The sequence below is a fragment of the Ambystoma mexicanum genome, chromosome 13 (genome assembly GCF_040938575.1).
Source record: "Ambystoma mexicanum isolate Mex_15411 chromosome 13, UKY_AmexF1_1, whole genome shotgun sequence".
Classification (NCBI taxonomy): domain Eukaryota; kingdom Metazoa; phylum Chordata; class Amphibia; order Caudata; family Ambystomatidae; genus Ambystoma; species Ambystoma mexicanum.
Genome location: NC_090938.1, coordinates 641284341 through 641311019, shown reverse-complemented (window position 1 = coordinate 641311019; position 26679 = coordinate 641284341). Strand labels below are relative to the sequence as shown.

Below are 26679 nucleotides of genomic sequence, written 5' to 3'. Positions count from 1 at the left end.
ATTCATCACGTGATCAGGAGGTTGAGAAAGTTTGAGAAATCCATGATTCGAGGGGATTGGGTCCTCCGACGTATTCCATATCTATGACATGTAATCACCACAGCTGTGCTGCTTCGGAAACTTTTTCGGCGTCTGCGTCCTGCGTCGATGACGTCGATGCGCCGCCGTCGAGGACCTCCTCCGACGTCCGACGTCATCCGATGTGATAAGTAGGACGCACGACGCCAGTAGCCTCAGTTCCGTTTTTTCCACGAACGTGTTGCTTCGTGTTTCTCGGTTCTAGCCTCGACTCATTGGAGTTCTGTTCTTTCCGGTTCTTCGAACCTGTTCGTTTGTGATTATTCCTTCGACGATGTCTTCCACTTCGTCTTCAACCCCGCGTCCGGGCTTCAAGAAGTGCGGGGAGTGTGGGTCCAAGTTGTCGGTGACTGACTCGCACGATGCCTGCCTCTGGTGCCTCGGGGAGGCCCACGACACGGATGACTGTGTCGACTGCCTGTCGCTCACGTCCAAGGCCTTACGCGAACGTAAGAAGAAATTGTCGGTAGGTCGGGTGTCCAAGCCCCGGAAGTCGAAGTCGGCGGGGCTTTCGACGGATGATTCGAGGGGTGACTCTCCGCGTCATCGTCGGAAGTCTCGTCGGTCTTCTTCTAGGAGTCGGTCTCGCCACTCCTCAGCCTCTTCGAGGCATTCTCGGAAGCGCCGACACCGGTCGCCTTCCAGGTCCTCTTCAGAGGACTCTGCCCGGCACGTCGGTTACCCCACCAGCCGTGCGACGCCGGAGGAATGGGCTTCCTTCGGGAAGAAGATGTTGGCGATTCTTGAGTCGCAGGGTACTCAACCGTCCGCGCCCCCGAGTGGGGTCGGCCGTGAGAGGTCGAGAGCCACCGCTCGCAAGAGTGGTCGGCGCGAGTCACGGGAGAGGTCCCGTTCGGACAAGGGGGCTCGTTCTCGCCGTACCCGTTCCAGGTCCCGGTCCTCGACGCGATCGAGACCGTGTGCACCTGTGATGTCTTCGAGGAAGACATCGACGTCTGAGGCGTCGAGGGCGTCGACAGGCTTTCTCGAGGCTCCGGCTCCGAGGAAGTCGTCGAAGCCGTCGACGGTCAGGTCGTCGAGGGACAGGCTCGGAGCTCCGGCTTCGAGGGCTGTGTCGACGCCGCCGATACTGGAGGCGCTGCATCTGACGTCGACGCCGATTTCCTCGACGTCGACGCCGATCCTCTCGGCGCCGTTGCCGGTTTTCTCGACGTCGGCGCCGATTCGCTCGACGCCATCGACGCCTTTCGTGTCGGAGGTGCCCCGTGTCTCGGGTGTTCCCCCTAGGAAGGCTCTGGTTGAGAGCAGGCACTCTCGGGTGCCTTTCCACCACTTGGATTATATTTCAGAGGCGGATGAGGATTCGGATGGCCTGGTTCCTAGTCAGGTGCCGGATGACATTGTCTCGGGCCATAGTCAATTTGACGATTTGAGGCAGTCGCTGCATGATGCCAGTGGACTGGACACCTCTCCGGAGGTGGAATTTGGTCGGCCTGAGCCTGGCTCCCATGCCGATTCCTCATACCGGCGCCTTATGGCTAGGGTGTCTGAGTATCTGGGATGGTCTGCTCCCCCAGGGGAGTTTGTGCAGGATGATCTGACGGACATCCTTGATGTTGGTCCCCCAACTGACCCGGTACTGCCGTTCCATATGGCTTTACAGCGTAGGGTGGCGGCGGCTTGGACTGCTCCGGAGAGTCTCCCGGCAGTGGGCAGATCCTTGTCGCGAAAATACCGTCCAGCCAGTGGCGACCCCTGCTACTTGACCAGGCACCCCACTCCGGAAAGTTTGGTGGTGCAGGCGGCCACGGCCCCGGCAAAGCAGGCGTCGTACCCTACCATCCCTCCTGATAGGGATGACAAACGTTTTGATGGCTGGGCGAAGAAGGTGTTTTCTTCTGGTGGTATGGCGCTTCAGGCGGCCAACTCCGTTTGTGCCTTGTCGCGTTTCACGCACACTCTGTGGAACTGTGTTGCGTTAGCGGCTGAACATATTCCCGAAGGGGTCGAACGGGATGGTTTCCTTGCTATGGTCCAGGATGGTAAGGATGCCATGTGTGAGTCCGTTCAGTCGGGTTTGGACTTAGCTGAATGCGTCAGTAGGTCCATGGCGGCGAGCACCGTGATACGCAGGTTTGCGTGGTTGCGGAAGTCGGGGTTTGCTCCTGATGTGCAGTCCCGGCTCCTCAACATGCCCTTTGATGGTGAACATCTTTTTGGCAGCAAGGCTGACGAGAGCCTTGAGAGGTTGCAGACCTCAAAAGCTGCAGCGAAGTCGTTGGGCGCTGCAGTTCGCCAACCTCCGCTTTTTCGTCCTAGGGGACAGCAGTGGAGGGGTGGCTCCTTTCGCTATTACTCGTCCTTTGGTAGAGCGAGAGGAGCTGGCAGTCAAAGGGGCCAACGCAGGGGTGCCAGAGGTGGACGACAAGGTACCCGTGGTGCCAAGGCCGCTCGGGCAGTTGCCTCTTTGCCCTCAGGTAACGCCGCAGCCGCTCCTACTTAGTCATGAGGCCATGTACCATGGTTCGCCGGTTGGGGGAAGGCTGGCGCAGCATCTTGTCGAGTGGCGTGCCATTACTTCAGATGTGTGGGTTCTGGAGATCATAACCCACGGCTACTGTCTTCCCTTTCGGCACAGGCCTCGCGACAATCCACCGGGGAACCTCTCTTTGAAGTGTCCGGATCCGCTCCTTGCGCAGGAAATTCAAGCCCTGCTGGAGAAAGGCGCCATAGAACTGGTGCCTGTAGCGGAGAGGAACAAGGGATGGTATTCCCCTTATTTTTTGATTTCGAAGAAAGACGGGGGATTGAGACCCATCATGGACTTGCGCGGTTTGAACAAACTCCTCAGGAAGGACAAGTTCAAGATGGTTACTCTCTCTCAAGTCCTCCAGGCCCTTCAGCTTCAGGACTGGTTGGTGTCACTCGACCTCAAGGATGCTTACTTCCATGTGCCGATCCATCCCAAACACAAGAAGTACCTGAGGTTCGCGGTTGGCGACTTGCACTTTCAGTTTCGGGTCCTGCCGTTCGGTTTGACCTCCGCCCCGAGGGTTTTCACCAAGCTCATGGTGGTGGTGGCAGCGCATCTCAGGCAAGGGGGGATTCACGTCTACCCCTACCTGGACGATTGGTTGATCAGGGGGAGCTCTCCCGAGCAAGTCCTGGATCATCTGTCCGTCGCCTGCCACTCCCTTCACAGGCTGGGCTTCTCCCTCAATTTAAAGAAGTCCCATTTGACGCCAACACAGAGGCTCCAGTACATCGGAGCAGTGCTCGACACTTCCCTGGGGCAGTGTTTTCCTCCCCAGGTGAGGGCTCTTCACATTCAGCAGATGGTGCACAAGTTTCAGCATGCCCAGACGCTCCCGGCGTTCGAGTTCTTGAGGTTGCTCGGCCTCATGGCATCCTGCATTCTTCTGGTGCCAGAGGCTCGCCTGCGGATGAGATCTTTGCAGTGGGCACTCAAGACGCAATGGTCGCAGTCCTCCGGCGGGATGTCGGACCCGGTTCAGGTGCCGCCCTCGGTCGCCCGGGACCTTCTGTGGTGGGCTGTCAAAGGCAACTTGATGAAGGGGGCTCCGTTTTGGCTACCCTGGCCAGAGGTGACGATCGTGACGGATGCATCCCTCACGGGATGGGGAGCTCATGCCAACGGGCTGACAGTCAGCGGTCGTTGGTCTCCGTCGGAGTCCAGACTCCATATCAATCTGTTGGAGCTGAGGGCCGTCAGGCTAGCCCTGAAGGCTTTTCTGCCGACTGTGCGAGGAAAGGCTGTCCTGATCATGACGGACAACACTGTGGCCATGCACTACCTCAACAAAAAGGGGGGGGCAGGGTCACTTCCTCTGTGCAGGGAGGCGATGCAGCTCGAGTTCTGGGCCATCCGGCAGGAAGTTTCGATCTCGGCAGTTCATCTGGCCGGAGACGAAAACGTGACGGCGGACGCTCTGAGCAGGCAGAGCGCGATCTCTCACGAGTGGGAGTTGGCTCAGGAGATTCTCCTGGAGATCTTCGCCCTTTGGGGGACCCCTCAAGTGGATCTCTTCGCCTCCAGTGTCAACCGGAAGTGCGAGAGGTTTTGCTCGCGGGAATTTCCTCCGAAAGGAGCCTTAGGCGACGCGTTTGTGGTGGAGTGGTCATTCCCGCTGCTGTACGCGTTTCCTCCAGTCCCCGTCATCCCGCAAGTGCTGCGGAGGTTGCGGAAGTTCGGTTCCCGGATGATCCTCATTGCTCCGGCGTGGGCTCGGAGGACGTGGTACCCGGACCTTCTCGACTTGTCCATCTGCCCTCCACGTCGTCTTCCCTACCGAGACGATCTGCTCTCACGGGAGGGGGGTCAGGTTCTCCATCCAGAGGTCGGATCCCTCAACCTTCACGCTTGGCTTCTGAAAGGTTGAGGTATAAGAATTGGGACCTCCCTGAAGACGTGATGGAGGTGTTGCTTTCGGCCCGAAGGCCCGCAACTAAGTCTCTGTACCGTTGCCGTTGGCGTAAGTTCTGCGACTGGTGCAGAGTTCAGAATGTGGATCCTTTTGCATGTGACATCCCCATGGTTCTGTCCTTTTTGCTTTCTTTGGCCCACAGGGGCTTGCAAGTGGGTACCATTAAAGGTTACCTGGCGGCGCTGTCCATCTTTAAGCGCTCATCTGAAGAATGTTCTTACTTTCAAATCCCTTTAATTTCACAGTTTCTGTAAGGGCTCACTAATGTGTTCCCTCCGTCGCCTTTCCTGGTGCCCGGTTGGGATTTAAACCTTGTTCTTAGGTTTCTTATGGGTGCTCCGTTTGAGCCTTTACATTCTTGCCCTTTGAGGCTGTTGTCTTTGAAAACTGCGTTTCTAGTTGCGGTTACTTCCGCTCGCAGAGTGAGTGAGTTACAGGCACTTTCTGTTAAGCCACCCTTCACTGTATTTCACAAGGACAGGGTTGTCCTTCGAGTTCGTCCTTCTTTTCTTCCAAAGGTAGTGACGGAATTTCATTTGGCCCAGAAGATTGTTCTTCCGGCTTTCTATCCTCCTCCGCATCCTGGTAAGGAAGAGGAGAGGCTCCATAGGCTTGATCCTAGGAGAGCTTTGAGCTTTTATGTTTCTCGCTTGTCCCGGGTCAGAGTGGACGATCAACTCTTTATTGGTTACGCTGGTAAGCGCTTGGGGCAAGCTGTGACGAAACAGACTTTGTCACGCTGGATTATTTTGGCCATCTCGGAGTGTTACCGCTTGGCGGGTAAGGACCCACCGGCTGGCTTGCGGGCCCATTCTACCAGGGGCGTGGCTGCATCTACTGCCCTGCAGAGGGGTGTTCCTATTCGCAACATCTGTGATGCTGCCACCTGGGCTTCAGTACATACATTTGTACGGCATTATTCCCTCGATTCCATCAGAGGGCAGGATCTGGCCTTTGGCAAGGCGGTCCTTTGCTCTGCTATTTGATTGGCTATTCTAAATTTTGTTTCTAAATTCTTTCCCTCCTCCTTGATTTGGTACTGCTTTGGGAGTCTGTCATAGATATGGAATACGTCGGAGGACCCAATCCCCTCGAAGAACAAGTTACTTTCTTACCTGGTAACGTTCTTTCGATGGGATGGTCCGACGACGTATTCCATATCGCTCCCACCCTGCCTTCCCCGCTGCAGAATTTCTGTTGCGATTGCAGCTTACGTTCCGCAAGGCTTTGTGTCGGACTGGCAGTTGACTAATGTCACACGTTCTGGGGGAAAAAACTACAACTGAGGCTACTGGCGTCGTGCGTCCTACTTATCACATCGGATGACGTCGGACGTCGGAGGAGGTCCTCGACGGCGGCGCATCGACGTCATCGACGCAGGACGCAGACGCCGAAAAAGTTTCCGAAGCAGCACAGCTGTGGTGATTACATGTCATAGATATGGAATACGTCGTCGGACCATCCCATCGAAAGAACGTTACCAGGTAAGAAAGTAACTTGTTCTTCTAATCGCTCCGGATTGGGCCAGTAGGACGCGTTACCCAGGGTTTATCGTCTGCATCGACAGCCAAAGCATCTAATGCCATACCATCTTAAAAAAGTGTCTAATGCATTTTCGTTTCCTTTTTTTTATGGGCGCACCCCAACCCACCTTTTTTTTAACCTTTGAAACCCATTTTTATTAAACTAAACCCTTTACCATCTAAAAATCTGCATTAGATGCTTTTTTTTAGATGGTATGGCTGTCAATGCTTTGGTTGTCGATGCAATGACCGGATACCGGTACCCAGGCCTTCTGGACATATCCATCTGCCCTCCACTTCTTCCACTAAGAGAGGACCTTCTCTCGCGAGGGGAGGTTCGGGTTCCCCATCCAGAGGTCAACATGGTCCACCTTCACACATGGTCTCTGAGAGGTTGAGATACGTATTGGGACCTCCCGGATGATGTAATGGAGATCTTGCTTTCGGCCAGAAGGCCAGCAACAAAGTCTTTGTACCGCTGCAGTTGGAACACATTCTGTCGCTGGTGCAGGGATAAGAATGTGGATCCTTTTCTATGCAAAACACCAGAGGGGTTATCTTTTCTGCTTCATTTGGCTAATCTGGGGCTCGAGGTTGGAAACATTAAAGGTTATTTGCCAGTGCTTTCCATCTTCAAGCGCTCGTCTGAGGAAACGTCGTATTTTAAAATACCTTTGGTAGTACAATTTCTGAAGAGACTCACTAACGTGTTCTCTCCATCTCCTTTTCAAGTTCCTTTTTGGGACCTTAATCTATTTTTGAAATTTCTCATGTGTGGCCCATTTGAACCAGACTACAAACATTCAAAACCATCTTGTCAGTAGCGTTAACATCAGCCCGTAGGGTGAGTGAGTTGCAGGCACTATCTTCTTAAGGTCAAACCTTCATTCCGACCTAAGAATATATCAGATTTTCATCTCGGACAAAAGTTAGTGTTACCTACCTTTACCCACCACTTCATCCTGGCAAGGAAGAGGAAAGGTTACACAGACTTGACCCAAGAAGGACCGAGTGTCTACATTTCAAGAATGTCAAAGTTTTGTCTAGATGAACAACTGTTTATAGGATATACTGGACATAGACTGGGACAGGCTGTAACTAAACAAACCTTGTCCAGATGGATTATATAAACTATTACTGAATATGATAGACTAGCCGGGAAAGATCCCCCAGAAGGATTGAGAGCACATTCCACTTTGGGCATGGCGGCTACTTTTGCTCTGCAAAGAGGGGCTCAAATAAAAGATTTGTGAGGCAGCCCCTTGGTCTTCCATTCACACTTTGACAAAACATTACTGCCTTGATTCCACCTTAAGCCAGGATGAAAGCTTTGCGAAAGCAGTCCTTCATTCGGTTCATAACAAACCTTGATTACAAAATTCATACTCCCTCCGCCAAAACTAATACTGCTTTGGGAGTCTATCATAGGTGAGGAATGCGTGGGAGGACACAATCCATTTGAAGAACAAGTTACTTACCCCAGGTAACATTCTTTCGACTGGATGTTCCTCCCACGTATTCCTCATCACCCCTCCCAGCCTATCCCGCAGTAGAATTTCTGTGAATTACATTTAACGCTCCTTCAGAGTTTGGTATGGTCTAAACCACATTAATGCTGGTAGGTCTACTGTAAGAAAAACACGAACAAACAGAACTGAAGCAAACAGGCCCTGCGCGTTCCATATATACCTTCGATGACGTCATCCTCGAGACGGAGGCCCTTGAGGGACATCGAGCTGACTGCATCGACGCACTGCGCCCTCTGCCAAAAAATGTTTCCGAAGCAGCTGAAGCTGGATATAGGGGATTTCGTGGATGAGGAATATGTGGGAGGAACATCCAGTCGAAAGAACATTAACAAGGGTAAGTAACTTGTTCTTTGTGCAGTTATTATTGAGTACAAGGAATTAAAACTGCTCTTCCACTTACAGAAGAGTAAACGGGCAGAGCAATGCAATGACTATTTAGTTTAGCAGAAATCCTTGGTGGGGCTAATAAGATTTCCTGCATTCTTATAAGTATGCTGAAGTCTACTCTACAAGGTCTGGGATTATCTTGCGTACCATTGACAGTCCATGGAAGGGAGGCTTTGTGTGAAATACGGTTTCCCAAAGACAACATGCACTGCCATGCTCTAGGGGCTCTGGTATCCCATACAACTGCTGAAGGCAAGTTTCTGTTTTCTCACACGTTGTGAAGATAGTTTATTAACATTGGTGGTGGTGGCTCATTGTGGGTTCTGTTCTCTGCCCGTACATTGTAAGGGCTATCTCTGCTAGGTATATCTTACGATTCAAGTTATCCACAAGTTATTGAAAGAGCATCCACATTTTTCTTTGCACCTAAGACTGAAAAAGCAGATCTGAAAAAAGAAATTGGAAAGATGTACATGGATTCAGAAGACAAAGCAAAGCATCTGAAGGACATTATGCAAGAAAAAGAACAGATGCAGTGCACCGTGGCGATGCAGGTACCTATGTTTTATGGAGATGGTTGGTAGAAAGACATATATGGAGGTGGGTGATTTTTAACGTGTGCATAGTCATTAGTCAGGATGGCTTTTTGGAATCTATTCATACAGGTGTGTATTGTTACAAAGTCCAGGGTATGTATTTTTCAGTCCTCTGCCGGATTTGGTGACCATAGGCTGGCCAACCCGGGAGGATAGGTACCTCCACAAGCCACTGGATGATGAACACAATGGGGAGGATCTCCTGGTCACCCTCTCATGGTCTGCACCACTTGGAAGAGGTCTATTGCACAGGGCAGCACCCTTTTTAGGCCCCTCAGCTTTTTGCTTTTCTCCCTTTATTTCTTGGATTGCAGACTTCATTTTGGTGTCGTCCCACTGCATTGCAACTGTTTTCACCTTACTTAAGGTATATGATATTGGGTCATCCTTAGGTGCCCCGTCCCGAGAGGCACCCAATTTTAACCTTAGAGTGATTCTATCAATCTACATTGGTTTTAGGGACTAGGTTTGTGGTAACTGTAACCTAGTTTTGGCTTGACCAGGGGCACAATCCATTTGACCATATTGGTAGCCTAATGTATAGATTTGTTAGCGATTAGGGCACCAATTTTTTCTTTTTAAATCCTACTCTCTGCCATCTTGTATTTTAGGGCTCGCTTTGTTCAGGCCAACCAGGAGATGGCCTCAAAATTGCCATTCTAACCATGTGAGGTCTTTGTGAGCCCTCATGGCAGCTTCCATATTGGTTTCAGCTGGTTTTGGCCAGTCTACGTCCATGAGCTGTCAGTCTCAATTACTCTGGGGGTAGTCTAGGCTGAGTGGCAATCCAATTGACCAAGGAGTATGTTTGGTCATCGGACCCTTTGCTCATCCCTCTGTAGTGGTTGGTAGCCCCTTTTTGCAGTGGACTTGTCTGCTTCCTGCCAGATACCTGATAACTAACTCTTGCTGCTTCGTTCTTCTACTTATAAGAAGCCGGTGTGCTGACATGCTGAAGCTGTTTTTCCCACTGATTCGCACCTTTTTTGCTAATTGTCCTGGTCATACGGGCTGGGCACAATGATTGAGGCATATCCCAGATTGGATGTTCTGCCTCTGGATGTCAAGTCCGGGGTTCCTGAATGCTCCTGCTGCCGCCCCATATTTTCTTGGTTGGGCCTTCTATTCTGGAACCGTTTACGTGGTTCTTTTCCACCAGGATCATCCGTTCGGTTGTGGGTCACAATTGTCACCTAGAAGGGGGTTAGGACACTAATACCCCACCGCACCTATTGCTTGGAATGTCCAAAAGAGCCTCCAGTCGTTCTCCCCTTCCCAGAATAGTTTTCTGCTGCTCCGCCTGCTGCCATTGTTCAACAAGCCTCTGAGGCCATATTCATGGGCTCCCTCGCCTTCCCCGTGTTTTCCTCGCCAGATTATTTTCTTCAGGCTTGAAGGTTGACATTGTCAGAAAGTTATTTGTTCCTTTTCTGGTTTGTTGTGTTGGTACAGGGTGCAACCTTATGGGCACCTCATCCTGTAAACCGAACCTAAAAAAACGCTTTAGTTACTCAGATTGTTCTGCCGTGCTGGAGCTGTTTTTTCCGCAACTACTGAAGTTAGTGCTTACTCCTGAGTCCTGGGGTGGGCGGATATTCAAGCTACTGTGGGAAACCTGTCTGTGTCACCCTAGTTAGTCCCTGGGGATCTGTCATCCAGGTGGCCAGGACACAGCCATCGCTATTGGATCCACTTCCTGGGGGTGGACCAGTGAGGGAGGATCACATGGATGGGGGGGATCCTTGGGGAGTGGAAGTGGGACACCGACGGGTGAGACGCGGTATCCCCCTTCCTTCAACACCTTTTCCCCATCCTACCACGTAGGATATTGCAAGACACTGGCCTCCCACCCTCTTTTCCGACACAAACACAATTGCACAACATGAACGACAAAGGACTAATACCAGAGCTGTTTACCTGACATGTCCCAGTACAAGGGTCAGGCAATTGACCAGAATCACACACAACTGACGGCCCTTTCCCTTCTCCACAGGGATGAAAGGTGGACCACGAGAGCACAGGACAAGCAAGGCAGATCGCACAACATGAGAGCTAACTCAGCACAGCAGTTCAAGAGGAGGAGAAAGACTGTGCATACCGAGAGGGTGACCAGGAGTGAAGCGACCTTTCCCTTTCCGACCACGCCCGTGAAACCTCTGCAGATGGAAACATAAGACTGAGAACAATAGCCAGCGTGCATTGCAGCAGATGTCAACGGTACACAAGACCTTCCTCTGCTGATAACCAAGCCGGGGAGAGACGCTTGTCTCTGAGGTACCAACCTTGACTCCAAAGAAAAGGAAAGCCAGGCGATAAGAAACTGAACTGTGTTGAACGAAAAGTAGCCAACAGCTAATTTGAACTTTGAAAGGTTTGTAGAAACTATTGATGAAATAGGGGGAAAACCAGCAACAGAGGCATCCGGCACCACGTGGATACACACGCAGGAAACTCTGGGCGATTACCCGATGGTAGAGACTGCCATAACCAGAAGGCCTTGGGAAGAGGTAAAGAGAGGTCAAAGTGGTCATACAGGGGTCTTGTAAAATCCTCTGTACTGTTCAAAGTCTTTGACCGACAGATGATTGTGAAGGAAAAGGAGATGAGTCCTGCTTGGTGAAATTAGTGTATTAACAGTGTGTTGTAAAGGTTGGCAAGAGCAAATGCGATGGAGGGATGGTAACAAAAAGAGGCGAGGCCTAAAGTCTGTATGAGCAGTGTGATGTCAAAAGTGAGTCCGACCAAGGGATGTCTACAGTAAACTGTTTGGGCGAAAGTTGGCAAGAGTGAACCCGGCAGAGGGAGGCCGACAAAAAGGGGTGAAGTCTGAACTGTGTAAAAAGACATTAAGATTCGTGAATGCAAGAAGCCTAGGGGTCCGAGCCCAAGAGAGGGAGATCCAGGGGTGGAACGTCATCACCCAAAGTACACTGTTTAGTTGATTTTGTTGACTATGACTTGTGAGGGGTCTACGTCGGGAAGAGGGGGACCCAGAGGTGAAGCCTTCACCCAAAGTATATGTGGAACAGACCTCTGTGGGTGTTTTGTTGAAAGCCTCAGGCCCTCGAAGACCCCAATAGCTGGAACAGAACTGTCAGCTCGTGCTGGGAAAGCTCGAGCGTATGCTGTGCTCAGGAGATCCACTTTGTCCCTGTAGAATAACCAGGCAGGACACATATTCCCTTAACTCAGTTGGTCCTTTATTCAGGTAGGAAAAGGGTTCTCGCGTGCAGCGTGGTATCAATAATTACAAATGAAAGTCTGGGGAAGAGGGTCGAGCATACAGGTGTCCTCTGGTTTTACCGTTAGCTGCTCCCTCAATAAGCCCAATGGAATAACTCTTTGTTCTCCTCCCAAGCGTTTGGGTTTTCTGTCCGTCCAAAGAACAAGAACAAGCAAATGGTTTAGCGTTTTGCTTTTCAGCCGAGCCCGCTCTGTTTCCCAACCAATCCGCAGGCCCCCAGGAAGCTGCGCTGTCATTGGTGCTTTCCCCCTCCTTCCACCCACATAGGCGGTCCCAATGTTCCCGCCCCGGTATGCCTTTCCAGCACATTTCTTGTTAGTGCTGGTTTCTGGTCCCTGTATTTTTGTGTACCGAAACCTCTGTGATAGGAGAGTGTACTGGTAAGTGTCCCTCCCTCTGTGAACGTGAATAGGGACTAGTGTGCCCATTGAGATGTCTCAGGGTTCATAATTTCAAGGAAGCGCTAATTGTATGTCTTGCAGGACAGTGTTGGTGCAAATGTCTTCTGGACAATGTGGTGCAGATTGAGACTCGGGGTTTAATGCCGTCTGTCTCACACAAGAAACTGAGGACTGTGTGTGAGGCGGGGCAGGACTGACCCTGTTTCCTTGGTAATGTAGTGCTAATGCTGGTTACCTCACACAAGGAACTGGTGACTATATGCGGGGCAGGGCAGGACTGACCCTGATGTCTTCTGGGCCATTTAGTGCGGGGAAGGGCTCGGGTATCACTGCTGGCCGCCACACAATCCTGTGTTCAAAATGTGGGGAAAGAAGACCCCTGGCAATCACATCCTGACTTATTATTTGTGAACACTTCTTTCTTTATAGAAGACCCTATCCCACATTCTTTCTATAATTACTTGTAAGGATTTGGCACAAGGACTGCCTTATATTTCATTTGATGGTCGAAGCTTGCTCCCATCTTAGATTTAAGTTTAGGTTGGGCGTTTTTTCCACTCTGCATTTCCAGTTTAATAATCACCCTTGAACTGTGATCACTTGTGTCTGTCTTTACTGTTGCCACCATGATTTCCTTACACTACTCACCCTCAGGTGTCCCTATGGTCCAGGGTTGAGGTTCTTTGGAGACAATCTCAATCACATTTCCCATTGACTTAGACTGGGGGGTCCTCCTGCTCTGCTGCATCTTCATCTAGAGCTTTGGGTTCTGCAACTGATCTCCAAATCTCTTAATGGGGGTCTCCTGTGGTTCCAAGACTCGCCCTCCAGGGTCCTTCTGGCCAGGGTTAAGATTCTTTGGAGACAATCTCAACCACATTTCTCATTGAGTTAGATCAGGGATCCTCTGCTGCATCTTTATCTGGGGCTTCTGGTTCTGCAGCCAACCTCTAGATCTCTTAATCGGGGCAACCTGTGGTCCACTCTGGTGTTTGCCGTCGAATCCACACCTGTGGGGTGAAACAGACTTACCACCATTAAAAAGGATGGCTCATTGACTATCAGATGAACATGTATATTGATTGAATTAAACTACCCACCCACCCCTGCCTATGCTCTTACCCCTCCCAATATTGCCTGATTCCAACCCACCGTCTTATTGTTGGTGGTAAAGTTTTCGCAAAAAGATTTGAGCAGTTGGGGGTCCAGCAGCAGACCCAATACCACTTTTCCCTTTGATTCCTTTCAAAAGTTCACCTGTCCTGGAATTCTCTGAAAGTGACTCTGCGGTCACATACCTTTTTCTGGGCATCGTTCCTGTATCGACAAAGGATGTTTGTGAGCCCTGTAACAAGAACTAACATTTGAAGGGATTGTGTCCTCCGACGTATTCCTTATCTTTGATAATACGTTTCCAGCTTGCTGGCCTCGGAAATTTTTTCTGTAGAGGGCGCTGCGCGTCGACGTCCGCCGAGTCGATGTCCCTCGACGGCCACCGTATCGGCGCCGACGTCACCATGCCCATAAATAGCCACGCGCTGCGTCCGTTGCTCAGTTCCGTTTTTCCGCGCTTTGTGGGGCCTCGGAATGTCATTGCTCAGTTCAGTCAGGTTTACTATCTATTTCGACTCGAATATTCCTTATCGTTCTCGATGGCTTCTTCATCAGAACCGACGACGCCACGATCCGGCTTCAAGAAATGTCGAGACTGCGGTAAATAAATGTCAATAACGGATCCACACAGGGTCTGTTTATGGTGCTTGGGGTCCGAGCACCATTGTTCGGAGTGTGAGGACTGCATGTCCATGACGGCGAAAGCCCTGAAGGAGCGAAAGGGGAAGCTCGAGAGAGGTAAGTGAGCCAAATCCTCCTCGAAGGTTTTGTCGGCTGAGTCGAGGCATTCATCTCCTCGCCGTCAAAAACATTCCCATTCCAGATCTCGAAGCAGCTCCCACCATTCGTCGAGATTTAGACACTCAAAAAAGAGATGTCGAAGGTCCCATTCCTCGTCTTCTGTGTCCCCAGAAAGAGTCTCCTGTCCCACCAAACACAGTTCTCAAGCTGAGTGGGAGGAATTCAGAAAGAAAATGTTAAGCGTCTTCGAGAACGCGGCCTCGACCCCCTCGAAGACAGCTGAGGGTGATACCCCGGGTGAAAAACCCAAAAAATCAAAACGCTGCAAGTCGCAGCACCCGGCGAAACATTCCACCCGAGAGCGCCATGAGCCATCGGGTAAGAAGGCACCGTCTTCGACGCCGTCGTCGAGGGTTCCTTCGACGCCGTCGTCGAAGATTCCTTCGACGCACGTATCGGCGCCATCGACGCCGTTGTCGAAGGGTTCCTCAACGCATCGGTCGATCGACTCGACGCCATCGTCGACGCCGATGAAAGAGAGGACCAAGGCTCCACAGCCAACAGTGATTTCAAGGGCCTCTGGCACGACGCTGAGACCGTCGCCGATGCCCTCGAGTAGGATCCCGATCCTCTCGAGTTCTTCGAGACCCCTTCCAGTTTTTTCGAGGCTGTTTTCGGTGCCTTCGAAGCCTGTTACATTGGCGTCGACGACATCGACATTTTCTCGTCCAATAACAACGAGTTTGGCTCCTTCGGCCCTAGAAATGGGCTTTACTCCATTTCAGAGGTCAGAATACCCTGGTCTTTCTTCAATTCATGAAGAAGGGGAAGATTCTGACCAGGAAACATTTGGATTACAGAGAACCGCACTGCCTACTGCAGAGGATTTCACCTCTGAAGGAACTACAGGAGTCACTTCATGAGGCAAGTGGACTGGACACTTCCCAGAAGTGGAATTTGTAAAGCCAGACCCAGGGGAACATGCTGAAACACCATATAGAACCCTGATGGCAAGAATAATTGAGTTTATGGGTTGGTCTGCGCCTTCACCTGTTTTCCAACAGGATGATCTAACAGATATATTGGACAAAGGCCCACAGGAGGACCCGGTGGTCCCCTTCCATGCAGCCCTACAAAGAAAAATTGCATCTAATTGGGAAACTCCCGAAGTTATCCCAGCAGTCAATAAAAGATTGTCGACAAAGTATAGGGTAGCGGCTGCTGACCCTGAATACCTGTCAAAACACCCGACCCCAGAGCGCCTGGTGGTTCAAGCGGCAACTTCATCCAGCTTTAGGACTGCTTACCCTACTGTCCCACAGGATAGGGATGACAAGAGGTACGACTCTATGGCAAAGAAAGTCTTCTCTGCCTGTAGTATGGCGTTGAAGTCATCAACGCCACCTGTACGCTCTCCTGCTTCAGTCACACACTATGGGAGTGTGCTTCATCAGCGGCTGACTGCATACCCGAAGGAGAGGAAAAGGAAGCCTTCCTTAACATCATTAAAGATGGCAAAGATGCCTTGTGCGAATCACTTCAAACGGGCATCAATTCCGCTGACAGTATAAGCAGGGCCATGGTGGCAAGTACAACAATCTGCAGGCATGCATGGTTGCGAAAGTCGGGCTTTGCCCCTAATGTACAGGCCAGACTTTTGAATATGCCCTTTGACGGCTCTTCATTATTCGGGAAAAAGACTGATGACAGTCTTGAAAAGTTAGACTTCTAAAGCAGCAGCAAAATCCTTAGGAGCTGCTATCCGCCAAACTCCTTTTCGCCCCTCGGGAACCTCTGGGAGAGTAAAGTCCTTTCGCTATTATTCCGCATTCGGGAAAGGCAGAGGACAGCCAGCTCAAAGAGGCCAAAGGAGATCCACCCGAGGTGGACGGGTCAAAAGTACCGCAGCAGCAGCAGGTGCCTCTTTACCCTCGGCATCTGCATCAACCGCCCCCAAACTGCTCTGAGGCCTTCACACACAAGACACCTGTAGGGGGCAGGTTAACTCATCATCTGACGGAATGGCAGGCTATAACTTCAGATGCTTGGGCATTGGAGACAGTTGCCCAAGGTTACTGCCTACCCTTTCTACACATCCCTCAGAGTCGTCCACCGGGGAACAGCTCCCTAAAAGTTCTAGATCCGCTCCTCTTGCAGGAAATTATGGACCTGCTAGAGAAAGGTGCCATAGAACCGGTACCTGTAGCGGACAGGAACAAGGGCTGGTACTCCCCCTACTTTCTCATACCAAAGAAGGACGGAGGACTGAGACCCATCCTGGACTTAGGAGAATTGAACAAGTTCCTCAGGAAGGACAAGTTCAAGATGGTAGCTCTCTCTCAGATCCTTCAGGCCCTCCAGCTCCAGGACTGGCTGGTATCTCTGGACCTTCAGGATGCTTATTTCCATGTGCCAATCCATCTCAAGCACAGGAAATACCTGAGGTTCGCAATTGGCAACTCTCATTATCAATTTCGAGTTCTGCCATTTGGGCTGACCTCCGCCCCGAGGGTCTTCACCAAGCTGATGTCGGTAGTGGCGGCGAGTCTAAGGAGGGAAGGGATCCACGTCTATCCCTACCGGGACGATTGGCTGATCAGGGCCGTATCTTCGGAACAGACCCAGACCCAGCTAGATTATGTCTGCCTCTTCCTTAACACACTGGGCTTCTCCCTCAATTTAAAGAAGTCACAGATGATACCATCACAGAGACTCCAGTTCATTGGAGCGGTCCTGGACACATCCCTGGGAAAAGCCTCGCCACCAGAGGTGAGGGCTCAAGATATTCTACAGATGGTCACCAAGTTTCAAAATGCCCAACGTCTCCCAGCCTTCGACTTTTTGAGGTTGCTAGGCCTCATGGCATCCTGCATCTTCCTTGTGCCAGAGGCTCGCCTGAGAATGAGATCTCTTCAGTGGGCACTGAGAAGTCAGTGGTCACAATTCTCAGGGAGAATGACAGATCTTCTCCGGATTCCGGACAAGGTAGCCCGCAACCTTCAATGGTGGGCCTATCCAGAGAACATCTTGAAAGGAGAACTATTTTGGCAACCATGGCCGGAGATAACAGCAGTCACAGATGCCTCGCTCACAGGGTGGGGAGCCCATGCCAACGACTTGACCATCAGCGGTCGTTGGTCTCCATCGGAGTCCAGACTACACATCAACCTATTAGAGCTGAGAGCGATCAGACTAGCGCTGAAAGCTTTCCTGCCATCAGTCCAGGGGAGAAATGTCCTGATAATGACGGACAACACAGTGGCCATGCACTACCTCAACAAAAGAGGAGGCGTAGGATCACTGCCACTGTGCAGAGAGGCAATGCAGCTCTGGTTTTGGAGGCAGAGCACAGTCTCCCACAAGTGGGAGCTAGCTCAGGATGTCCTTCAAGAGATCTTCGCCCTTTGGGGAACCCCTCAGATGGATCTGTTCGCCACAAGCACCAACAGGAAGTGCGATCTGTTCTGTTCAAGGGAATTTCCCCCGAGAGGAGCTCTAGGAGATGCGTTCGTAGTGGACTGGGAGTTCCCACTCCTTTACGCGTTCCCACCAGTCCCTGTTATTCCTCAAATGATCAGGAGGTTGAGAAGATTCCGGAAAACCATGATCCTAATTGCCCCGGATTGGGCCAGGAGAACGTGGTACCCGGACCTTCTAGATATGTCCATCTGCCCTCCAATCCGTCTTCCACTCAAAGAGAATCTTCTCTCACAGAAGGGAGGTCAGGTTCTCCATACAGACAACAGAACCCTCAACCTTCACGCTTGGCTTCTGAAAGGTTGAGGTACAAGGATTGGGATCTCCCTGATGACGTCATGGAGGTGTTGCTTTTGGCCAGAAGACCAACAACAAAGTCTTTATACCGCTGCCGTTGGAACAAGTTTTGCAGCTGGTGTAGAGAAGAGAATATCGACCCTTTTTCATGTGGTACACCAACGGTGTTATCGTTTCTACTCTACTTGGCTAACTCAGGCCTTCAAGTTGGCACTGTAAAAGGCTATCTCGCAGCGCTTTCTATCTTCAAGCGCACTGCGGAGGAACCATCGTATTTCAAAATTCCTCTAGTGGTACAATTTCTCAAGGGTCTAACTAATGTTTACCCTCCAAAACCATTCCAGGTTCCATTATGGGACTTAAATTTAGTTTTAAACTTCTTAATGGGCACTCCATTCAAACCTCTTTACTCTTGCGCATTGAGATTTCTCACACTTAAAACTGTCCTATTGGTAGCACTAACATCTGCTAGGAGGGTGAGTGAGCTACAAGCTCTCTCCTGTAAACCCCCACATACAATCTTCCACAAGGACAAGGTTGTCCTACAGCTGAAGCCTAATTTCCTCCCAAAGGTGGTTTCTGAATTCCATATTACTCAGAAAATTACCTTGCCTTCATTCTACCCTCCTCCCCATCCGGGGAAAGAGGAGGAAAGGCTACACAGGCTGGACCCTAGGCGAGCTCTCAGCCTTTACATCCGCAGAATGGCTAGGATCAGGCAAGCAGACCAACTGTTTGTAGGATACTCAGGTCACAAGTTGGGACTACCCATAACAAAACAAACCATCTCCAGGTGGATTATTTTGGCCATCCTGGAATGTTATAGACTAGCAGGGAAAGAGCCACCCCAAAATCTCAGGGCTCATTCATCCAGGGGTATCGCAGCCTCTTCGGCTCTCCAGAGAGGGGTACCGGTCCGGGACATATGTGCGGCTGCCACATGGTCGTCCGCACATACATTCACAAAATTTTACAATCTGGATTCCTCCACTGCTCAAGAGACCAGATTTGGCAAGGCCATATTACATTCGGTCCATCCCTAAAGGGATACATAACACTATCACTCCCTCCTCCAATTACATACCACTGCTATGGGAGTCTATCAAAGATAAGGAATACGTCGGAGGACACAATCCCTTCGAAGAACAAGTTACTTCTTACCTGGTAACGTTCTTTCGACGGGATGTTCCTCCGACGTATTCCTTATCACCCCTCCCATTCATCCCCGCAGTGATAACTTCCCTTGTGGTTGCAGCCTTCGCTCCTTCAAGGTTACTAACCGATTCAGGCATGTCTTTTCTTATGCTACAAAACGGAACTGAGCAACGGACACAGCGCGTGGCTATTTATGGGCATGGTGACGTCGGCGCCGATACGGTGGCCGTCGAGGTACATCGACTCGGCGGACGTCGACGGGCAGAGCCCTCTACAGAAAAAATTTCCGAGGCCAGCAAGCTGGAAACGTATTATCAAAGCTAAGGAATACGTCGGAGGAACATCCCGTCGAAAGAACGTTACCAGGTAAGAAGTAACTTGTTCTTTTAGGGCTTGTCCCTAATGTTTAATGCATTTTGAGGCCTGCTCAGCACTTCAGTTGGAAGTCCTTTTGTTTTTTTTTTGTCCACCTGTCTAATCCCTGGCAAACTCAATTCTCTGAGGGTCTTACAGGGGTGGGTGCTCTTCCTCACCTGAATCTCCTCCTCACCGCCTTAACATAAAATTGTGTCTAAGGATCTTCTCTGCCCTAGCTTCAGAGTACTGGCTCACCACCCTGGCTCCACAACTACCTACTGTGAGAAACCTGGGGGTATTCTCACTACTACTCCCCTTGGTTCCTCTATGCAGGTGGCCAGGGAAAGGTCATTGCTTTTGGATCCTGACCCTGGAGGCGGAGAAGCGAGGGAGGATCACTTGGGTGGAGGGTCCTTGAGGAATGGGAGTGGGGTAACCTCAGGGGAGACATGTTGATGACCAATCTAACCCTCCCTGACCTTTATGGGCTAATGTAAGTCCGCTCCCTTCATTTCCCTTCTTGTGACACTGGACAGTACTGAGATGAGAAGGAGGCATTTGAGAGTATTGAACACTATACCATTTCCCCACTTTCGTACTGGGACGAACAAGATGCCTGCAATGTGTTGTGAAGGTCTGGCATGTCCCCTTAATCATGGTCAGGCAATTCTAATTGAAAAAGTACACCTGAAACCTGTTAGAGGGTTGCAGGTGTATGAAAGGATGAGGAAAAAGCAACACAGTGAGGAGCAGCCGGGAGGCCTGTGTGATCAGCAGGGATCCTTGTTGGAAGAGAGGCGAGCCTCTGGAGGGAACTGCTGTGGGACGGTCCGTTGTGTGCAACACGCCGAGACGCTGGGGACTTCAAAGAGAAGTGTTCCTAGAAAGCGTGGCGTGTGAGCTGGGGCTCCATGGAGCAGAGTGAAGGCAGAGAAGGGAGCCGTGTGGAGAGGCTGTCCCTTTCCCTTTCTGTTACGCTCACCTGGTATCCACGGGGGCGCCACACGGTAGTGGATGGAGATCTAAGTGCTATCCCAGACCCCTCTCTGCTTGGTTATGTACCAGACATTGGGTAGTGCCTTAGGTTTTTGTGCGTTGAACTCTCCGTCCTGCGTCTCTGTGCAGGGGCGCGTGGTTGGTGCAGGCGATCCCTGGACCTAGTTGCTTCACTGGTCCGTGTGCCCTTATGTCGGGTCCAGACCGGCTGTGACTCCGACTCTGCTTGCTGTCTTCCAGGTGAGTTATAATGTCTTTTCCGTCTTTATTCTGTCTCTTTCTTTCCCTCCGTTTTCTCTGTCTTCTCGGCGTCTTGCTCCACTACGCTGTTCCCTAACAATGTCCCTTTTTGTTTTCACAGGGATGGTTTCGATCTCGGAGTTGCCGCACCGATGGCAAAGACCACGGTGAGTTATTGATGCGCGGAGCGCTGTGCTGTTTATTGGTGTCAATTGCTAACCTGTGTTCTCTTCTTTGTACAGGTTGCAGTGATGTTCCGGAGTGATGAGCGAGCGAAGTGCTGCTTGCCCAGGTAAGTGCTTTGTTAATGCTGACCTTGTTCCTTCTCCCTTGCAGGTTGTGGTGAAACCCGGAGATGGGTGAGGTAAGAGAAGTGCAGGGTGCTGCCAGGACTCGCTGCTTGCCCAGGTAAGAATTGTTATGAATGCTGTCCTTGTTTCTTTACCTTTGCAGGTTGCGGTGAACTCCGGAGATTGGCGAGGTAAGCGAAGCGCAGGATGGATTCAAGGCCGGTTACTTCACAGGTAAGTGTTCTTGCTTGCTAATGCAGTTCTTGTTCTTCCAGGTTATTAATGGAATCCGGATCTAGGACTTCAGGATCGGGCTGCCGGAGAAGCAGATGAGCAGGAGCTGGATACGGTGAGCGTTACGCTGCATGAGTGCAGAATAACTCGAAGCATGTTCTGCTGTTTGGGTATGGTTTAAATAGCCCATGTAAAGTAGTTCCAGGCCCAGCCACACCCAAAACACTAGACCGCATGGCTTGGTTCTAAAGAACTGAGCTGTGTAATGGGCCTCCATGTTGGATTAAGGTCCAAAACTGGTATTACTTTATTCCTGATAATGAGCCTGGCGCCAAAGGCCCCAGGACTGACTCCATGTTTGTTTCTGATGGAGTTTTAAGGCCCTTGGGGCCAGTGTGAAGGACTCTAGCCCAATTGCTGCCAGGGGGCTTTTATACCTGAGGGGGTCAGGGGCATGGATCGTGACACTTTCATCATAAGTGCATCTTCCCCTGTGTTAATGAGCCGACACAGGAGTGCCTAAGGGGCAGGAGTTGGACCCCTGACCGCAGAAGCAAGAGTTTGTGTATTTCGCCCTGCTGGAAGAGCTATTACAGAGACCAGTGAGTTTCTACCAGATGAGAAACCCAGTGCACGAATGATTGAACATTGCCATTGTTACAGAATACTTTGTATCTGAGTGGTTGCGTGTCTTAAGAAGAGCGTTTTCCAAGGTCTCAGGTTTAAAGACAATTCCATTGTTGAATGTTGCAGCGTAAGGAAAACTTGTATCACACAATCCCAGAATGAACAATGAAGGTAAAAGATTACATCTCAATCTCAACTGAATCTTCATAAATTGGCATCATTATATTGTCTAATGTACTTAAATGGTTAGACAAGGAAAGCTCTGTCTACTATATTGTTTGTAAAACATTTTTATGTGGCCACATATTCCAGAATAGTAACATGGTCCAAACTCACAGCCTTCTTAGTAATTTGTTGCCAAGATTAATATCTTTAGAATGTGGGGCAAAAATCCACCAACTCTCTAATGGTATTATTGACTAATTCACCCTTTTTTGATCGGCCTGGAAAAGAGGCTAAATATTGAACTATCGTTATGATGGTCAGCCAGTATTTTAAAAGTATAAATTGCAATTTTTATCAAAATAGACCATGAAATTGGGCCAAGTTCCATTCTGATTGCCTCCACGGGTATAGAAGAGGGCAGTCCTAAAGCTGACCGCCACAATGTCCCCTCTGTTTTTTTTTTGTCCAGCAGAATTGACTCTCAGGTAAGCATTCCATATGTAATACTAGTAACAATACTAGCCTTATAACATTTTATTAAGCCTGCTACCGAGAAACCCCCTGTAGTATGAATAAATGTTTTAACTGCTCTGAATTTCCTCAAAGATTTAGGAAGGATGACACTTTCCAAATATTCAGTACAAAAAAGAAGGTGGGTGAGGCGCGCACTCCCGGTCCTGGTCAATTGAACCTGTTGTAAAAAATATAAGTAGCTGGGTCAAATCCCAAAATGGACAAAAATTCACAGGGTTAGATCCCTTCTGCTGCAAATCAGGTACTTAGTAATAACAGGGTTAGATCCCTTGCTGCAAATCAGGTACTCGGTAATAACAGGGTTAGATCCCTCGGCTGCATTTCTGTGGTCTGTAGTTGTTCTCCTCCTAGCGCTTTCTTATCTCAAATAATCATCAGGGAGGCTGTTGAGCAGGTGTGTCTAATTAGACTCAAAGGATTCTGGTAGCTGTAGTGAAAACGTTTTTTTCTGTTCAGGTGACCAGCAACCGACACCCCTCCAAAGCACAAGTCCTTCCCAATTTTGGGGAGGGGAGAGAACCATCTTTATGATTCTCCAAAGTGGGGCACAGTCACCCCGTGGCGCTGCCTCTGGAGCCCGGGACTCCCATAGCATTCAGTACAAAAAAGAATTGACCCAGCTACTTATTTTTTACAACAGGTTCAATTGACCAGGACCGGGAGTGCGCGCCTCACCCACCTTCTTTTTTGTACTGAATGCTATGGTAGTCCCGGGCTCCAGAGGCAGCGCCACGGGGTGACTGTGCCCCACTTTGGAGAATCATAAAGATGGTTCTCTCCCCTCCCCCAAATTTGGGAAGAACTTGTGCTTTGGAGGGGTGTCGGTTGCTGGTCACCTGAACAGAAAAAAACGTTTTCACTACAGCTACCAGAATCCTTTGAGTCTAATTAGACACACCTGCTCAACAGCCTCCCTGATGATTATTTGAGATAAGAAAGCGCTAGGAGGAGAACAACTAATGACCACAGAAATGCAGCCGAGGGATCTAACCCTGTTATTACTGAGTACCTGATTTGCAGCAAGGGATCTAACCCTGTTATTACTAAGTACCTGAATTGCAGCAGAAGGGATCTAACCCTGTGAATTTTTGTCAATTTTGGGATTTGACCCAGCTACTTATTTTTTACAACAGGTTCAATTGACCAGGACCGGGAGTGCGCGCCTCACCCACCTTCTTTTTTGTACTGAATGCTATGGGAGTCCCGGGCTCCAGAGGCAGCGCCACGGGGTGACTGTGCCCCACTTTGGAGAATCATAAAGATGGTTCTCTCCCCTCCCCCAAATTTGGGAAGAACTTGTGCTTTGGAGGGGTGTCGGTTGCTGGTCACCTGAACAGAAAAAAACGTTTTCACTACAGCTACCAGAATCCTTTGAGTCTAATTAGACACACCTGCTCAACAGCCTCCCTGATGATTATTTGAGATAAGAAAGCGCTAGGAGGAGAACAACTAATGACCACAGAAATGCAGCCGAGGGATCTAACCCTGTTATTACTGAGTACCTGATTTGCAGCAAGGGATCTAACCCTGTTATTACTAAGTACCTGAATTGCAGCAGAAGGGATCTAACCCTGTGAATTTTTGTCAATTTTGGGATTTGACCCAGCTACTTATTTTTTACAACAGGTTCAATTGACCAGGACCGGGAGTGTGCGCCTCACCCACCTTCTTTTTTGTACTTTCCAAATATTGGCTACTTAATGAGGTATAGATAGAGTCCTAGATAAAGGTTATCAACAAACCCTACAGGCTGAGAATTAATCTACCATTTAAAATGCTTTTTTCATCCTTCCTATAGTCATAATTTTAGTTTTTGAATAATTAATTAATCTTGAGGTGATTTTCTTCAAAGTATCTGGCTAGTACATGTAATGCCCTTTGTGATCCTATGGGGTCCTGTCCACAATGACTGTATCATCCCTGTGTGATAACCATTTAACAAGGTGATCATCAATATGCGTAGGGAAGTTGTTACAATGTATTAAGACTGAATTCATATCTGCCACATAAAGGTTATATAAGACAAGGACAGGCCCCCTGTTTTAAATCATTGTTAGTAGTAATAGGCGCAGATAGTTTGCAAGAATGATAAAGCTTAAATAGTAACTGTTTTAAATGTATAAATCTGCTTAATAAGGCTCAATATTAGGAGTGGGGAAGCCCCCATTTTCTAATTTGGCCCACAAGCAACATCTATCAACGCAGTCAAGGGAAACTGTATAGTTGTTAAAAGCCAAATAAAGATTGGTACCTGGTGAATTTAAAGTAGAATGTATCATATATTGGAGGGTCCAGATGTTGTGTAGTGCTCATACCTTTTGAAAACCTGTTTGTTGCTTATGGAGAATATGCTTATCTCTTGTTTGCTCGAAGATGATGTTATAGAAAATGTTACAAGACAAATCCGTCATGGCAAGTACTCTATAATTGATGGGGTCATCCTGAGCTCCCTTTTTATGTACTAGTATCATTATAGATTGTCTCCAAGAGTTGGGTATTCTGCCTTCACCGGACACCTTCCAAAAGAATGGTTTTAATATATGAGGCCAGAACTCCAGTGCTTTTTTTTATCACTGTGTTTAGCCAAGCCACCCGGGCTCGGTACCCTAGATGACTTAAGTTTTGCAATAATCTCACACACATCGAGTTCTTCTAAAGTGTACTCAGAAGGAAAATAATTTCCTGAGGTTCCCTGGAGAGAAGTAGACAAATAGTTTTCTGTGCAATATAATGGCTATATGTGATTAAGTGTCATCCGCCGCGTCGGATGGGGCTTACTTCCGCATTGGTGTCTGCGCCATGGTAGGATGCGGCTTTAGCTCCGCTTACAGATCTAGTTGTTGCTTCCAACGGCTACCCGGAAGTATATATGCCGTGTACTTCCGGCGTGCCGTTGCGTTGCAGCCCCCTTAGATTGCCTTGCTTTCCTTTGGGTAAGACGCTACGTTTTTTTCCTCTTCGGCCTTTTTTCTGTGCCGCTCCCTGCCTCTACTCTTTTCTCGCCCTGCTGGGTTGGCTCCCTCGCTCTTTCTCTCGTACTTTTTCCTTCGCTGCCTACCGTTTCTGAGTAGTCTCTTCTCTCTCTCTCTGGCCGGGATCCTGCTCCAGCATATTCCTACCTTTCCTCGCCCCTTTCTCTTTGTGGAATCTCCTGCATTGACTTCTATCATCCTCCCTCTCGGAATCTCCGCCCGCTGGGCTGTCGGAAGTCTTCTTCTCCGGACCACACCTGCCCTCGGAACCTCCACAACATCCTCTACGAGGCTTCGATCCAGACGAAAGGGTTTTTTACACCTTCCGGCTTTTTCCCTTTCTTAACCGCCTGTCTGCGGAAGCGGGGTCCCAGGACTGCTATGTACATCTAGCGGTCACTGTGGCTTCCCTTCGCGGCAGGTCTTTACCGCTAAAGAAGGAGAGAGATTACCGCACCCGGAGAAACTTTGTGTCACATCGTGGGGTAGATGGCGAGTCTGGGATCGGTATCCACGTGGTCCGCCGTAGATCCTGCCGTCTCGTTCCTTTCTCCCCTACGTGCTTGCAGGTCTAGTCTTTCTCCGCTCGCGTACGCGACCGGGAGCTTTTAGCCTTCTGCTTCCGGGTCGCGTACACGTTGCAACGCTTCCTGGTTTTTCGCTTGCTTTTGCCACGATAGGAAGCCTTCTGTGTTACCTCCGCCCGCTCCTGCTGTTTCTTTCTTTCCTTACTTTCGTTCCTTTTCCCTTTTCTTCCCGTCTCTCTCTCTCTCTCTCTCTCTCTCTCTCTCTCTCTCCTTCGTCCCGTCTGCCCTCCTCTTTTCTCTATCTACTCTCGCTCTGCTCTACCCTCCTTCCCTCCTCTCTCCTGCTTTAGGTCTGCCTCTGCCTTCCGCTGTGGTTAAACATTTTTATCTTCCCGTGTACCGACCTCGCCTGCTATTTGGACTGCCTCTGCCTCCCGTTATTGTGAACTGTTCATCTTCCCGTGTACCGACCTTGCCTGCTATTTGGACTGCCTCTGCCTTCCGTTATTGTGAACTGTTCATCTTCCTGTGTACCGACCTTGCCTGCTCATTGGACTGTCTTCGCCTTCCGTTTCTGTGGACATTGGTCCTTCATGTGAAGCTTACCCAACCTGCTTACGGAGCACAACCTGAAATCTTCCAATAGGGGTTTTTTGTGCCTTTGGCTTTTTCCCCTCATCCGACGGTCACGGAGGATCTTTCACCGCCTAACCTATACGGTGTCGCGGTGGCGTCCTTTCGTGGCCGTCCATATCTTCATAAAAAAAAGAGAAACCAGGAAACAAGGAAG

The 26679-nt window shown here is 49.8% G+C and overlaps 1 protein-coding gene across 8 annotated transcripts in view; it reads left to right on the top strand.

The window, feature by feature from the left end:
• Nucleotides 1–26679, top strand: part of CALCOCO2 (calcium binding and coiled-coil domain 2) — a 746974-nt gene that overhangs the window by 255974 nt on the left and 464321 nt on the right. For 7 of the 8 annotated variants that reach the window (XM_069634584.1, XM_069634582.1, XM_069634583.1 and 4 more), the window contains exon 9: nucleotides 8355–8477. The exons of the other annotated variant lie outside the window; for it this stretch is intronic. In XM_069634584.1, coding sequence (XP_069490685.1) covers nucleotides 8355–8477 — 123 coding nt within the window. The remainder of the gene's footprint in view (nucleotides 1–8354; nucleotides 8478–26679) is intronic. 8 annotated transcript variants of the gene reach the window in all.